This window comes from Apium graveolens, chromosome 3, assembly GCF_009905375.1.
Source record: "Apium graveolens cultivar Ventura chromosome 3, ASM990537v1, whole genome shotgun sequence".
In the NCBI taxonomy this organism is placed as follows: Eukaryota; Viridiplantae; Streptophyta; class Magnoliopsida; order Apiales; family Apiaceae; genus Apium; species Apium graveolens.
Window position 1 is genome coordinate 297,198,347 of NC_133649.1, and position 13,039 is coordinate 297,211,385.

The 13,039-nt window shown below is 35.0% G+C and overlaps 1 protein-coding gene across 3 annotated transcripts; it reads left to right on the top strand.

Moving 5' to 3' along the window:
- The first annotated feature begins 778 nt into the window (after positions 1-778).
- On the top strand, positions 779-8,679 carry LOC141713708 (uncharacterized). Of its 3 annotated transcripts, XM_074517249.1 has the most exons (8): positions 780-1,181; positions 1,993-2,361; positions 2,445-2,704; positions 3,982-4,123; positions 4,296-4,667; positions 4,762-4,893; positions 5,931-6,059; positions 6,137-8,679. In XM_074517249.1, exons 1-8 carry the CDS (start codon positions 1,050-1,052, stop codon positions 8,387-8,389), a joined length of 3,789 nt encoding a protein of 1,262 aa, XP_074373350.1. In that variant the 5' UTR covers positions 780-1,049; the 3' UTR covers positions 8,390-8,679. The 3 variants fall into 3 exon arrangements, with proteins under 3 accessions (XP_074373351.1, XP_074373350.1, XP_074373352.1); XM_074517250.1 differs by lacking the exon at positions 5,931-6,059 and having other exon boundaries at positions 779-1,181; XM_074517251.1 differs by lacking the exon at positions 780-1,181 and having other exon boundaries at positions 2,072-2,281.
- Positions 8,680-13,039: the final 4,360 nt, after the last annotated feature.

The window sequence follows — 13,039 nt, forward strand, 5'->3', positions numbered from 1 at the left end:
TAATCACGATTCAGTTGAAACCGCATAATTCGCATAAACCGAATCGATATTAAACCGACCCATATCGAAACCGAAATGTGGTTTGTGGTTACGGTTCAACTACTTTGAAAACCCGCGAGTTACGGGTTAGTTTTGGTTTGACCTTAACACAACATGCTTCCGATCCGAACCGCATTAATATATACACACACAGTTTTACATTTATGATTATATAATATAAAACAATTATATCTTATAATCAATAACTAAATTTGTCTTAAATCTCATCAAATAATCATGAACTTATCATACATTTCAATAGATCGTGTATTGTTTCTTCTTAAAAAACAATAAATAGTGTTGAAGGTTTTTTTTTAATTACCTTGAACATTTATTATTGCAACTAATTGATCAACATATTATTAGATATTAGTCATTTGTAACTAATACGAGTAATATATTATTAATACATAAATATATTATTAATTATGTAAATTTTAAGAAGAAAAGTTTAAATAGAAGAAATGTTGTTTAGAAAGAAAAATGTTACATTATTTTCAGAGTTCACTAATAAAAAATGTCGTAACCGATAAAATCTGTTAAATCGAACAGAATAAAATCGAACTAAATAGATCGATTTTATTGAGTTACGAAGTTCGGCTGGTTTGAATTTTTTTCATAATCGCAATTATGCAATTTAGTTCCGATCGCCGTATTCTAGATTTCAAGCAACAAAATACTTTTAATTTTTTCTTTATTTATATGAATATATTCGCACACGTCATATACAAACAAATCTCATCACCGAGAAAACCCCTACGTCGCCTCTATCTATCTCTATATATAAACACATAAATCCCCTTAAAATTATCTAATATTATTGGAATCAAATTCACCCCTTACTTTTCAATCTGCACTCCATCGATCTTATTTAAATCCACTCGATTTTTCGATCTGCTTTTAATTATTTATTTACTGAATTTAATCCGGATTTAATTTTAATTTTTAAGTTGTGGTTCGAGATTGTAATGGAAGGATTGGTTAATCGATTGAAAACGGTATAAAAAACGATGCCAGGATTAGCGCAAGGAAATGATGAATTTACTAGTACTATTACGACGTCGTTGAGTGGATCAGTTAATGGATTCTGGTCCAAACACCGCGCCGGAGGCGGCGATGTTAGTTACAATCAGCTCCATAAGGTACGTGATTCGAGATTTTGTTTTTTCTGTTTCCAGATTTTTTGTAATTTGTGATTGTTAGTGTAGTGCCTAATTTCGATGTTTTTGTGTTTGAGATTTTTCGGGATTTGGATTTATTAGCGTAGTGCTGAATTTGATGTATCTGTATCGAGATTTTATGCGGTTTAGAATTGTTAGTGTAGTGCTGATTTTGCTGTTTCCGTATCGAATTGTGATTTGGAATTGTTAGTGTAGTGCTGAATTTGCTGTTTCTGTATTGTGATTTTTCGTGGTTTAGAATTGTTGGTGTAGTGCTGCTGTGTTTGTAGGTAATTGTAGTTTAGTAGTTTTGTTGTGGTGACACTGGAGTGTTTTTGGCTGAATTGTTTGGAGTTCAATTTTGGATCTAAAATTGAATTTTAGGTGTTTGATGTTGTGCCTGATTGAATTTTGAGTGTGTAATCGGATCTAATCTAGTTTGAGTTTTAGTATGTAGGGTTGGAGTATGAGATTAGAATTTATATTACCGTCTACTTTTTTATATGAATTACTAAAATTGTGTCCTGGCGTAAGTGTCCTTGTTTTTTAGTAATTTCCGTGTCTTGAATTAATAATTTGATTATGCATATAAAGTTATTCGTCATCTGAATAATCACAACGCATCTGAATAAGTAGCAAACTGTGGTTTCTGAGTATTTGTCAGCGCAATTGGGGTAGAATGGAAGCGGTTATCTAGAGTTAGTGTTGAATGGAATTTTTGAATTGCAGTTCTAGATTAATACTTCGGATTATATGCTGTAAAACTGATTAGGGGTACTTTTTTGTTCTGTAGTTTTGGAGTGAGCTGTCTCCGCAGGCTCGTCGACAGCTCTTGAAAATTGATAAGCAAACCCTCTTTGAGCAAACGCGCAAGAATATGTACTGTTCAAGATGTAATGGTTTGCTTCTTGAAGGGTTTTTGCAGATTGTCATGTATGGGAAGTCTTTGCTGCAGGATGGAGCTGTTGTACCTCTCCCTTGTAATAGAGTTGTGACTTTAAAAAGTAAAAGCGATGGTGATTTGTGCGTGGCCAATGGGTGTCAAGCTGATTTACAAGATCCATCTGTCCATCCATGGGGAGGTCTGACCACTTCTAGAGATGGCACACTTACCCTTTTGGATTGCTATTTGTATTCAAAATCCCTTAAAGGGCTCCAAATTGTAATTACCTATCTGTTTTTGTTATCAAATGTCTTAATCTTAATCATATATTTTTTGTAACTTGTTGAAATTTTTTAAATCAGGTCTTCGACAGTGCCCGAGCAAGAGAAAGAGAAAGGGAGCTGCTTTATCCAGATGCGTGTGGTGGTGGAGGTCGAGGATGGATAAGTCAGGCAATGACTAGTTATGGCAGAGGGCATGGGACTAGGGAAACATGTGCACTACATACTGCCAGGCTTTCTGTTGACACATTGGTTGATTTCTGGTCAGCGCTAGGAGACGAGACTCGAGACTCTCTACTAAGAATGAAAGAAGAGGATTTCATTGAAAGGCTAATGTACAGGTTTGTGGCTTGCTTTCTCTACTATCCCCCTCCTGAAAAGCTTCCTATGGCTAATTGGATCATATTCTACTTTCTTCTTCTTCTTTTTTAAAATTCTTGCTAGCCCTATAGGGGCGGCCTCCAATTTCAGCAGCTCTAGAAAGGGTAATTATTTGAAAGATTTCTTACATAAACTAGGAAGACCAAGGGAAGTCACAATATTCATTTACCTATCTAATCTGCACATCGACCTGCAACTATATTATTATATGTGTAATATAATATTTTATGCCAATATGGGCTTAAATTACAAGTAAGATTCGTTCTATAGCTAAAACCTAGTTTTACTGTTATTTGGTATAGTATTGCGATTTGCTTAGAGTTGCATCAGCACTTCACTTCGTCTTCTGTTTTGAAGCCTTCTATACAATTAATGATGACAACAAAGTGGGACATCTTACAAGGTTACTAGTGACTGGATAGTAATAACAATCTGAATAAAGAGTAGAATTACTGTGGGCTCTGCTGTGTTAAAAGTGGCAAGGATTATAACATATGCAATGTAGCTTGTTAGAAGGGTAAATTTAAAACCCTATCAAAGAGATAGTTCCGATCAAATGTCAAGCATGCTCTAGGGCCTAGAGTCTGGACTCTGGATTGATAACAGAGTATAATTTAGCCTCAAGATATGGTAATTGAGTTGGTGATTAATTATCACTTGGTATATATTTTCCTCAAAGCAACATGTCAACTGTCTACCGTATATTGGAAACAGATATATGTTGCGCTCATTTTTATGCTTAAACAGGAATCTTGCATTTCGGTATGTGCTTCCTGTCAATGCTTTTTTAGTAGTAGTCATCAGTATCTTAAGCATTTTGTGTCAAGTATAGTTGCTGAAGAGTTGCTTCCTAGATCTCTGACATCCATTGTGAAATTATCCTGGACTCTGAGGCTTCATAGAATTATTGGTGGGAAACAGTTAAAGGAATGAAGAATTATTGGTAGATTTCACTTTTCATTTACTTCTATAAAGAAAGAAGAGGTCGGCGTTGATGAAGCATATTTATTTGATCAAGTACAGCATCGTGTATAGTTATATAGGTGATCAAGTTGCTAATGAACCTTGTGATTGCGTCAGAGAATTATTTGAGTGGTACAATACTATAAATTATGAGATTTATATCACATAAACCTGTAAAAAAGAGATTAGAATGGGAGATATGTCAAGGTAAGTTAGAAGATTGAATACTATGCATTTATATCTTGTCAATCTAATGACTAGTCTTATATGACAGGTTTGACAGCAAGAGGTTTTGTAGAGATTGCAGAAGGAATGTTATTCGAGAGTTCAAAGAATTGAAGGAGCTGAAGCGCATACGAAGAGAACCTCGCTGCACTATTTGGTTTTGCGGAGCAGATACAAGCTTCCAATATGAGGTGCGTACTACTGATCTGTTAGAAACTTGCTTACCCGGGCACACATCTCACATGCTTGGATTTGCAACTTTGCCGTACTTCCAATATATTCAAATGTTTACATGTTTCAGTCTTGTTACCATAATTTGTTATAGATTTTTAAGTGTGACATATCTTCACTCTTGGTTTATAGGTATCACACGATACCGTCCAAGCTGATTGGCATCAAACTTTCTTAGAAAGCTTTGCGACATACCATCACTTTGAATGGGCAGTTGGAACCGGAGAAGGAAAATCTGACATTTTAGAGTTTGAAAATGTTGGATTAAGTGGAAGGGTGCAAGTAAATGGTCTGGATCTCTGTGGTTTAAATGCATGCTATATCACTTTAAGAGCATGGAAAATGGATGGACGTTGCACTGAACTTTCTGTCAAAGCTCATGCATTAAAAGGGCAGCAATGTGTTCATTGTAGACTTGTGGTTGGTGATGGTTTTGTCACAATTACAAGAGGAGAAAGCATTAGAAGGTTTTTTGAACATGCTGAAGAGGCTGAGGAAGAAGAGGCAAGTTTTGTGGGACTAATTACTTTGTTGTTTATTCAAAAAAATTAAGTGGTGCTGCTTTATTTCTCCATTATATATAACATATTATTTACAGGATGATGATTCCATGGATAAGGATGGAAATGACCTAGATGGAGACTGCTCCCGTCCCCAAAAACATGCCAAGAGTCCTGAACTTGCCCGAGAATTTCTTCTAGATGCTGCAACTGTTATATTCAAAGAACAGGTATGTACAGTATACTAAGAATGTTCTACGGCTTCTTGTTTTAAGAGTTTTCCTCAAGGTGGAAGCCATTCGACCAACTTTTGTGACCAATTAAATAATGGGTTAAATATCAAAATGGTCACTCAACTGAATGTCATATATCAGTTTAATCATCAAATTTAATGGGGTATCATTTGGATCACTAAAGTAATAATAAATATCAAACAGATAACTCAAAATATGTGCTCGAGAATTAAAATTTATTTTATGGAGTTCTAAACATTTTTTTTAAATCTTATTACAACCAAATGAAAGTTATGAATACATATTATTTTAGATGATTTTTTGAGATTTTTAAAAATTTATCTACTAATTATTTTTATTTAAAGTAAGCAAATGACTACAAAATTAAAATAAATAGTAGATAAATTTAAAAAAATCTTACTATATTATAGAAAATACTAGAATTCATACATTTTTATTTGGTTGTAATAGGATTCAATAAAAATATATATAACTCCATAAAATAAATTTTAATTCTCGAACACATATTTTGAGGTATCTATATGATATTTATTATGACTTTAGTGATTCATACGATACCCCGTTAACTTTGATGATTAAACTGATATATGGCGTTAAGTTGAGTGACCACTTTGATATTTAACCCATTAAATAATTAAGTAGAAATTTTTGGAGTGCATAATAAGAATTTTTCTCAAGGTGGAAGCCATTCAACCAACTTTTGTGACCAATTAAATAATTAGGTAGAATTTTTTGGAGTGCATAATAAGAATTAATACTTGTAGAATAAACTGGAAGTAGTTATGGGCCTATGGTGGTGTCTATATCATATTAGTAACTTTCTTTACCATTCCCATGTATGTATCGAGCCAATGGGGGTGCTAAATTATTGGTTTTCTTATGTTGTTTGTGCTAATGAGTGCATCGATATGGATTTTTCCTCTTGTATCCATGTACTAGTCAATTTTGTAAGTTGTGTTCCCAATATAATGGATTAGATGTGGCTAATTATAGCTATCTGACATTTTTTGCAGGTTGAAAAGGCTTTCAGGGAGGGTACTGCACGTCAAAATGCACACAGCATTTTTGTTTCTCTTGCATTAAAATTGCTGGAAGAAAAAATTCATGTTGCCTGCAAGGAAATTGTCACTTTAGAGAAACAGGTAAAAATGGTTATTTGTAGGCAGCTGATAATTCCCCATGTAACCATCCTGATTTTTAGTTTAATATTTGTTTATAGACAAAACTTCTAGAAGAAGAGGAGAAGGAAAAGCGTGAAGAGGAGGAGCGAAAGGAAAGGAGGAGAATGAAAGAAAAGGAAAAAAAACTCCGAAGAAAAGAGAGAATAAGGGAGAAGGAAAAGGACAAAGGGAAAAATAATTCTGAAACTGACCAGCATGTGGCTCCTGATGTTACAAGAGAAGAATTAACACCCAGTGTTGAGGAGGAGCCTAATGTCACCGGCAACGAGGATCTAAGAAATAGTGAAACTGGTGATGTAGTGTCATCAAGGGTTGCATCACCAGATATTGAAGATGAGCATGTCTTAGATGGGTATCAGCATTTAAACATGCAGAACAACTCTGATGGCTGTCCTGATGATCGGTTTGCCACTTTCAAAGACGAGAGTGCTTCATTTGAAGTTGAGCACTTTAATAATTCTCACCAGAAACTGAAGCATCGGAAAGACTTGCAAGTGGAGCCAAAACGGTTTGACAGAAGGCGGTTTTCATCTGTGTCTGAAAATGGGGGCATGAATAACAGATTGGACCAGAATTACCAGGGAAATCATGTTGACACTTCAAGGACTATCATTGGACCGAATAAGCCATCAAGGTGTAATGCTGCGAAAACTAACCCCAGGACCAGTGGGTCTAAATTTGCTGAGAGGTTGCACGGTTCCAACAGGATGAGCGAGAGAGATGACTTTCATAGTTGTTGTTACCAGCACAATGATTACAGGACAAAGATAGAGTCACAGCGTTCTGCCCGAACAGGCCGGGATGGAAAATCAGTTTGCAAGTCTGAATCTTCTTCAGATGTTTTGAAACCATATAATCGTGGCATTAAGTACACTCAAGTAGATCACACACGCGAGGGTGTGGGGAGACCCAAAACTAAATTTGTTGTGGGGAGCTCTTCTTATATAAGAGATTCACCTCATATTAAGCAAGTATGGGAACCTATGGACTCGCAGAAGAAGTACGTTCGAAGCACTTCATACTCTGATGTTAGCATGAGATCTAGTTTTGGGGCTGAAACGGAACCCAATAAACAACTTGAATCATCTGGTGCCATTAGTTGTGATGCAGCTAATGTGAATACTGCTTCAGACAAATACGATGACAATGAGAAAAACTGCCAAGGTGGATTCAACTTTGAAACAAAATCCTCTCTGTACTATAAAAAGGAAGTGCCCGATGAAGAGGCTGATTCAAGCCCCATGACATCATCATCCTTAACCGGTACTTCTGACCCATCTATAAGCAGCACATCTAACTCTGACAGCTGCTCATCATGCCTTAGCGAGGGAGACAGCAATGGGTCATCTCTGAACCCCCCAAATCCTGAAACCTCTTCTTCGTCTGATTCAGATGATGCCAGCCAACACTCGGAAAGAAGAGAACAGTCAAGAAGCCTTCAAAAATCCTTTCATGAGCATCAAGATGTTGGGATGGAAAATAAGCAAAGTGCTGAAAGCGGTGAGCATTTTAAAAGCAAAGTTATGGATAATGGAGGAAACAGCAATCCAGGGACTTTTTCAATGAAAATTGCCCAAGAGTACAAAAATGGAATGCCTAATGTTAGTAATATGAATCCCCAACCTCATGCGGCACTTCCTCCATTGCATTCCCAAAGCATACACTATCCTTTGTTTCAGCCTGCTTCGATTGGTTATTATCATCAAACTCCAGTTTCTTGGCCAGCAGCTTCGAACAGGTTGGTGGCTTTGCCCCACCGTAATCACTATGTATTCCCTAGCCCTTTCAGATATGATATTAATGGAAACTCCCAATTTATGCCATATAGTAGCCTACCACATATGCCTCCTCCCATTCTTAACACGGCCAGTGTTCCAGTGTACCAGCCAGTTTCCCATATTAATGACGTGAACTCCATGATTCATGTCAACAAATTCGATTATGGTGGGGTTAATGAAGCTCATCAAGAAGTTGATACTCAAGCAGCCACCAAAACAGAACGGGAGCCAGTGGAAGCACAGAAGAATGCAGGATTTGAGCCAGATAGAAAATCCGAAAGAGATTCAGAAGCTAGCAATGCAGGCTTCTCGCTTTTCCATTGCGGCGGTCCAGTTGCTCTTGCTAATGGTTATAAGTCAGCTCCTTTGCCACCAAAGGAAGCAGTTGGCCACCTTTCTTTTAGCAAGTCATCTGATCATGTCGCTGGTGATCAAAATTTAAACAAGGACGATGCTGTTGAAGAATACAATCTATTTGCTGCTAGTAATGGAATAAGGTTCTCCTTTTTCTAAATTAGCGCGATGGAAGTGTGAGGAGGCTGCCAGCAAAGACGGTCCTTACTCTCTTCATATTCAAGTAACCGAGGTTTGATCAGTTGATTATGGTACACAATAATCTTCACCGAAAGAACAAAGTTGGCATCTGTTTGTGCTTTAGTTTCGTCTGATTTTATCTCATTATTTTTCCTTTCAAATATAGAGAGAATTTAAAAAGGACATTGTTTTTAATGCTTTCCCATGATTACTGGGGGTCTATTGAAGTAGACCCAGTTATGGCAATTGCTGTAGCTGGTTTTAATTTCTTTTTTGATAGATGAATTTAAATTTTGATTTCTATTGTCATAGAAATAATTATGCAGATTATCTGATGCAAGATATGTTGCGGTTCTTTAGGGATGGAAACGGGTCGGGTTCAGATCGGGTATTGTAAAATCCAAATTCAAATCCAAACATTTTCAGGTTATCCAAATTCAAATCTGTCGGGTTTCGGATCGGATCGGATATTTTTCGGATATCAAAAATTACGGATAATGTAGTCAAATTTATTATTATTATTATTATTATTTTACATATATACACTATTAATTACATTTATATGATAGCTAAAATTAAAATACATTAAATAATAAGTAGTTAAACACGTTATATTGCGGGTTGATATGATGAGTAATATCTAAGATATGTTGATAACATAATATTTAGTGTTTCATCACAAATTAGTTTTTTTAATTTAAATATATAAAAAGTACATCTTACATAATAAAAACTGATTTTGAAACAAAAAGTTATAATTCATTAAATAAGTGTCGACAATCTTGATCATAATCTATTATTACTCAAATAATACAATAACAATATGTAAATTATATGTATTACATCTAAATTATTACATATAATCTATAATACATGTGTAACGACTGGTAATTTCGCGACATAATTAAGAGAATAAAGTATGATTTTTGTGATGTAATTATAAATTACGTGATTAAATGATTTTGTTGGTTAATTGTCTTTGTATATTAGTATCTGAGAGCGTAGAAAGATGCGTTTCAATTTGATGCGTCAGCTTAGGGGTTAAACTGTGTAGTCGGGTCGTCAGTTAGAACGGAACCCGTCTTAAAAAGAGATTAAAGTGTTTAAATGTAAACTATGTGTTGATATGTGAAATGGAATGTTTAAGTGAGTATTATGTTCTAGTGATAGTGACGTGCCGGTTGGTAAAGATAATTGTGAAGCGTAATTGAAACGCTTAGCGTCGGGCCGTCAAGCAGAACGCAACTCGCTACGCAAAAAGAGGAATAATAATAAAAAAGGAAATTTCATGATCATACATGAGTTGTGATGTGTAAATATATGTGCTAGCTTGTCTGTATGCATTACGTGATTTGCTGATTTTTAAAAGGAGTTAAGGGATTTATTTGAATTAAAATAAGGTTTATTGAACTTTTATACGTTTTTATAAAATTATTCGAGTAAGGTTAAGGCGTGAAATTTATTTTGTTATCTTAAAAATAGTCCTAGAGACTTTCTAAAAATGATAGACGGATTTATTTCGTGATCGTTGCGTTTAAAATGATTTTATGAAATTAAAATGTTATTTTCAGCATAATCTTGTAAAATCCGTATTAAATCAACCGTTCGCTCAAAAATTATTTTAAAAATATGGCTGAAAAGCTAATTTCGAGATCTACGTTTTAAAATTATTATTCTTTGCATTCCCATCTTTTACGAGAGGGTTGTTCATTAATCAAATTTGTTTTTAGAATTGAAATTAAAGAAGAGTAGTAAAAAGGAAAATCCTATAAGCTAGTGGGTAAAAGACTTTTATACCCTTGGCTATTCACTATATATGACCTCCCTCCTCTCCCCTTTTTCTTTTTCCTCACCCGGCTCACTCTCTTTTTCTCTCATCTCTCCCTCTCGGCTTTCTTTTTTTTCTCTCTCTAAGTATAATCTCTCTCCTTGTTTCTTCCATAACCTCCATTAAAATTCAATCTTGAATCAAGATTTGAGTTTCTTATACTCTAAAGATGCAAGAACACACCTGCATGTAGGTGTGTGTGTTGTGTGTTCGATGTGTGTAGGTTCACCGAGAACCTCTCGGTTCTTGTTGTTACTTTGTTTTTAAACATGATTCCTTGCAAATGAATGATATCTAAGTTGTGCATGTTAGTTATTTTGAGAAATTGATGAAAAATCGGGGGTTTTGTGGTTGGACACCCTCGAATGAGGGCACCACCGTGAAGCCACCGCCACCGGTGATGAACTCCGGTGAACCGGTGGTGAGTGATGATGTTATAGCTGGGCTCTAGTATTCATAAAACTTATTTTTGGTGTTTGCATGTGGTGATTACTTAAAAACCGAATGGGTTTTTTATTTCGGAAGTTATTGAGTTGATTTTGGTTGATTAAAGTGATTGTGGATTATTGTTTTAGGATAATAGTGGGAAATTAGAATGGTTATTGGTTTAAAGAAATAAATTAATAATTGCATGTAAGATTTGAGTATAATCAAATAAGTTTAGTTTGATTTGTAAAGAAATTAAGTTGAATGTCTAAGTTAAGGTTTAAAACAAGTTGAAATTGTGATTTAAAACTTTGCATGTGTGTTTTCTTGAAAAACCCGAGTGGGTCTTATGGTTTAAAAGAGAATTAAGTTGATTTTTTGAGTTTATATGCTAATTGTATTAGTTGCTAGTGATAATTGGAAGGGAACTTAGTTGCATGTCAATGTTGGATGATGTTTGTGTTCGAATTTTTGATAATTGAAAGAAGGTGTTGATCTTCAATTTTTAATGTGATTGTGATTCGGTTTTTGGATTAAAAAGGATGAAGCTTGATTGTGTAAGTGACTCTTGTAATTTGCATGTTAACAAAAAAGGTTTATTTGTGTTGGATTATGTGTGCTTGAAATTGAGTACACTTGGTTGTGTTTTGTGGTTATAGCCGAATGGAATATAGGTATAAAGGTGATTGATTTGGTTCCATTACCTTGCTAAGTGATTGCATGTGAAATTCTAGGAGATATGTGATTTATTTGTCTGTTTTGGTTCGAATTAAGTGTTGAAAAAGGAAGGATTGAGTTGTCTTGCTATGAGGTTATATAAGTGATATGATAACTCAAGTATAGAGTTTGAAATACAAGGATTAAATACTATATATCGTATTTGCATCGTAATGCGTGATTCGAAGTCTATATGGTTAAAGTATTTATATGCGGGCTTTGGTATAAGCATGTGTGTGGTCATATTTGAGTATGAGTATATATACTCTTAGGGTATTGCGATTAAGGAATATTGTTAAGAGTTCTGGGAACGTCGAGTGAGAATCTAATTAGGGTTTAATTGTTGATTGTAGATTCGGAGCGTGAAGTCATTCAGGCTAGGAAAGGGAAAAGTATACTAGGTGGCAGTAGTTCAACTTCTGTAAAATAGGAAAGCGAATTCAGGCAAGTAACTCTACTTATTTTTGTAAATTGTTATAGAGAGGATATTGTTCATGCCATGTAGAGTATTGAACTTTTATAGTGATGTACCCCTGTTATTGATTCTTGAGGTACCCTGTCATTGTCTTTGTGAACTTGTTATTGATATGATTATTGTTCAAACCTTTTGATAACCTTTTCTTATCCTGATCACCTGTTAATATTTTGAATTCTTATAAACCCTATAAGAACCTTTGTGAATCCCTTGTGTAATAATCCTTCATTTCTTTATAATCTTATTCATGATGATCCTTAAAATTGCTATGAGTCCCTAACTTGTGTACCTTGTGAACATTTGATCAAGATCCCTAGAATTGAACTTCGCTTATCCTTGATTCATTTCTCTATCTTTGAATTCTTGAAATTGAACTTAAGAATGAGTTTCGACTTGAAAGAGTCTGAATGATTTCATATTCTCGGTAATGATAAAATGAATTTAGTAAAACCTTTCTTTTCCAACACAAGGTTTCCAAACGAATTCCTGATGGATTGGATTGAGACGTAAGAGACTAGTGGGACTAGTCCAGTCATATAAAGAGGCTAGCGGGGCTAGTCCAGTTTAAGGCTGAAATTATGCCATAGGTACCTTAAAGACCAGATGGAGGTCGATACAGGCTGATCACCCGTATTATTATGAATTGAAAGTTAAAGTAGTCCAATCAAGGGTTCCATAATTATTTAAAGAGGAATTGAATTCCTTATTCAGTAATTGATTCTTTGAAAATAAAATGGCTTATACTGTTTTGAAAAGAGTTGATTGTGATATTGATTAGCTTACAGCTTGTGAACCCTGATTTTGATTATGATAGTATCATCAATTGTATAATTGATTCCCAATGATGAAAAGATTCTCGCTTCCCATTTGAAAGATCATTTGAGATCGTATTAATAATTTGTGATGAATGTCGTCTTTCAACCCTATCTTGAGCCTTGTTTCCTGAAAGCCCAAAGCTTTTTCTTCATAACCCTTTCATAGCCCAAAAGACAGAAATCTGCCACCTAGAGATGTTAAAGTAGAATGCCCTGAAAAACAGTAATTGTATATTGTGGATTTAGTATCGTAGAACTGTTTATAGTTACTTGTTGAGTTTTATACTCACATGTTTTGCTTTGATCTAACCATGGCAGTTAAGCAAGAGGATGGTCAGGCTTAGGCGCACTGCTCGTAAGAGCGTACC

What these genes read in the sequence shown, in the direction of transcription:
- LOC141713708 (XM_074517249.1), top strand. Translation starts at nt 1,050, where the DNA reads ATGCCAGGATTAGCGCAAGGAAATGATGAATTTACTAGTACTATTACG. An exon ending in AAGAGGCTGAGGAAGAAGAG is followed by an intron (nt 4,668 to 4,761) that starts GCAAGTTTTGTG and finishes TATTATTTACAG; the next exon opens with GATGATGATTCCATGGATAA. An exon ending in TTGTCACTTTAGAGAAACAG is followed by an intron (nt 6,060 to 6,136) that starts GTAAAAATGGTT and finishes ATTTGTTTATAG; the next exon opens with ACAAAACTTCTAGAAGAAGA.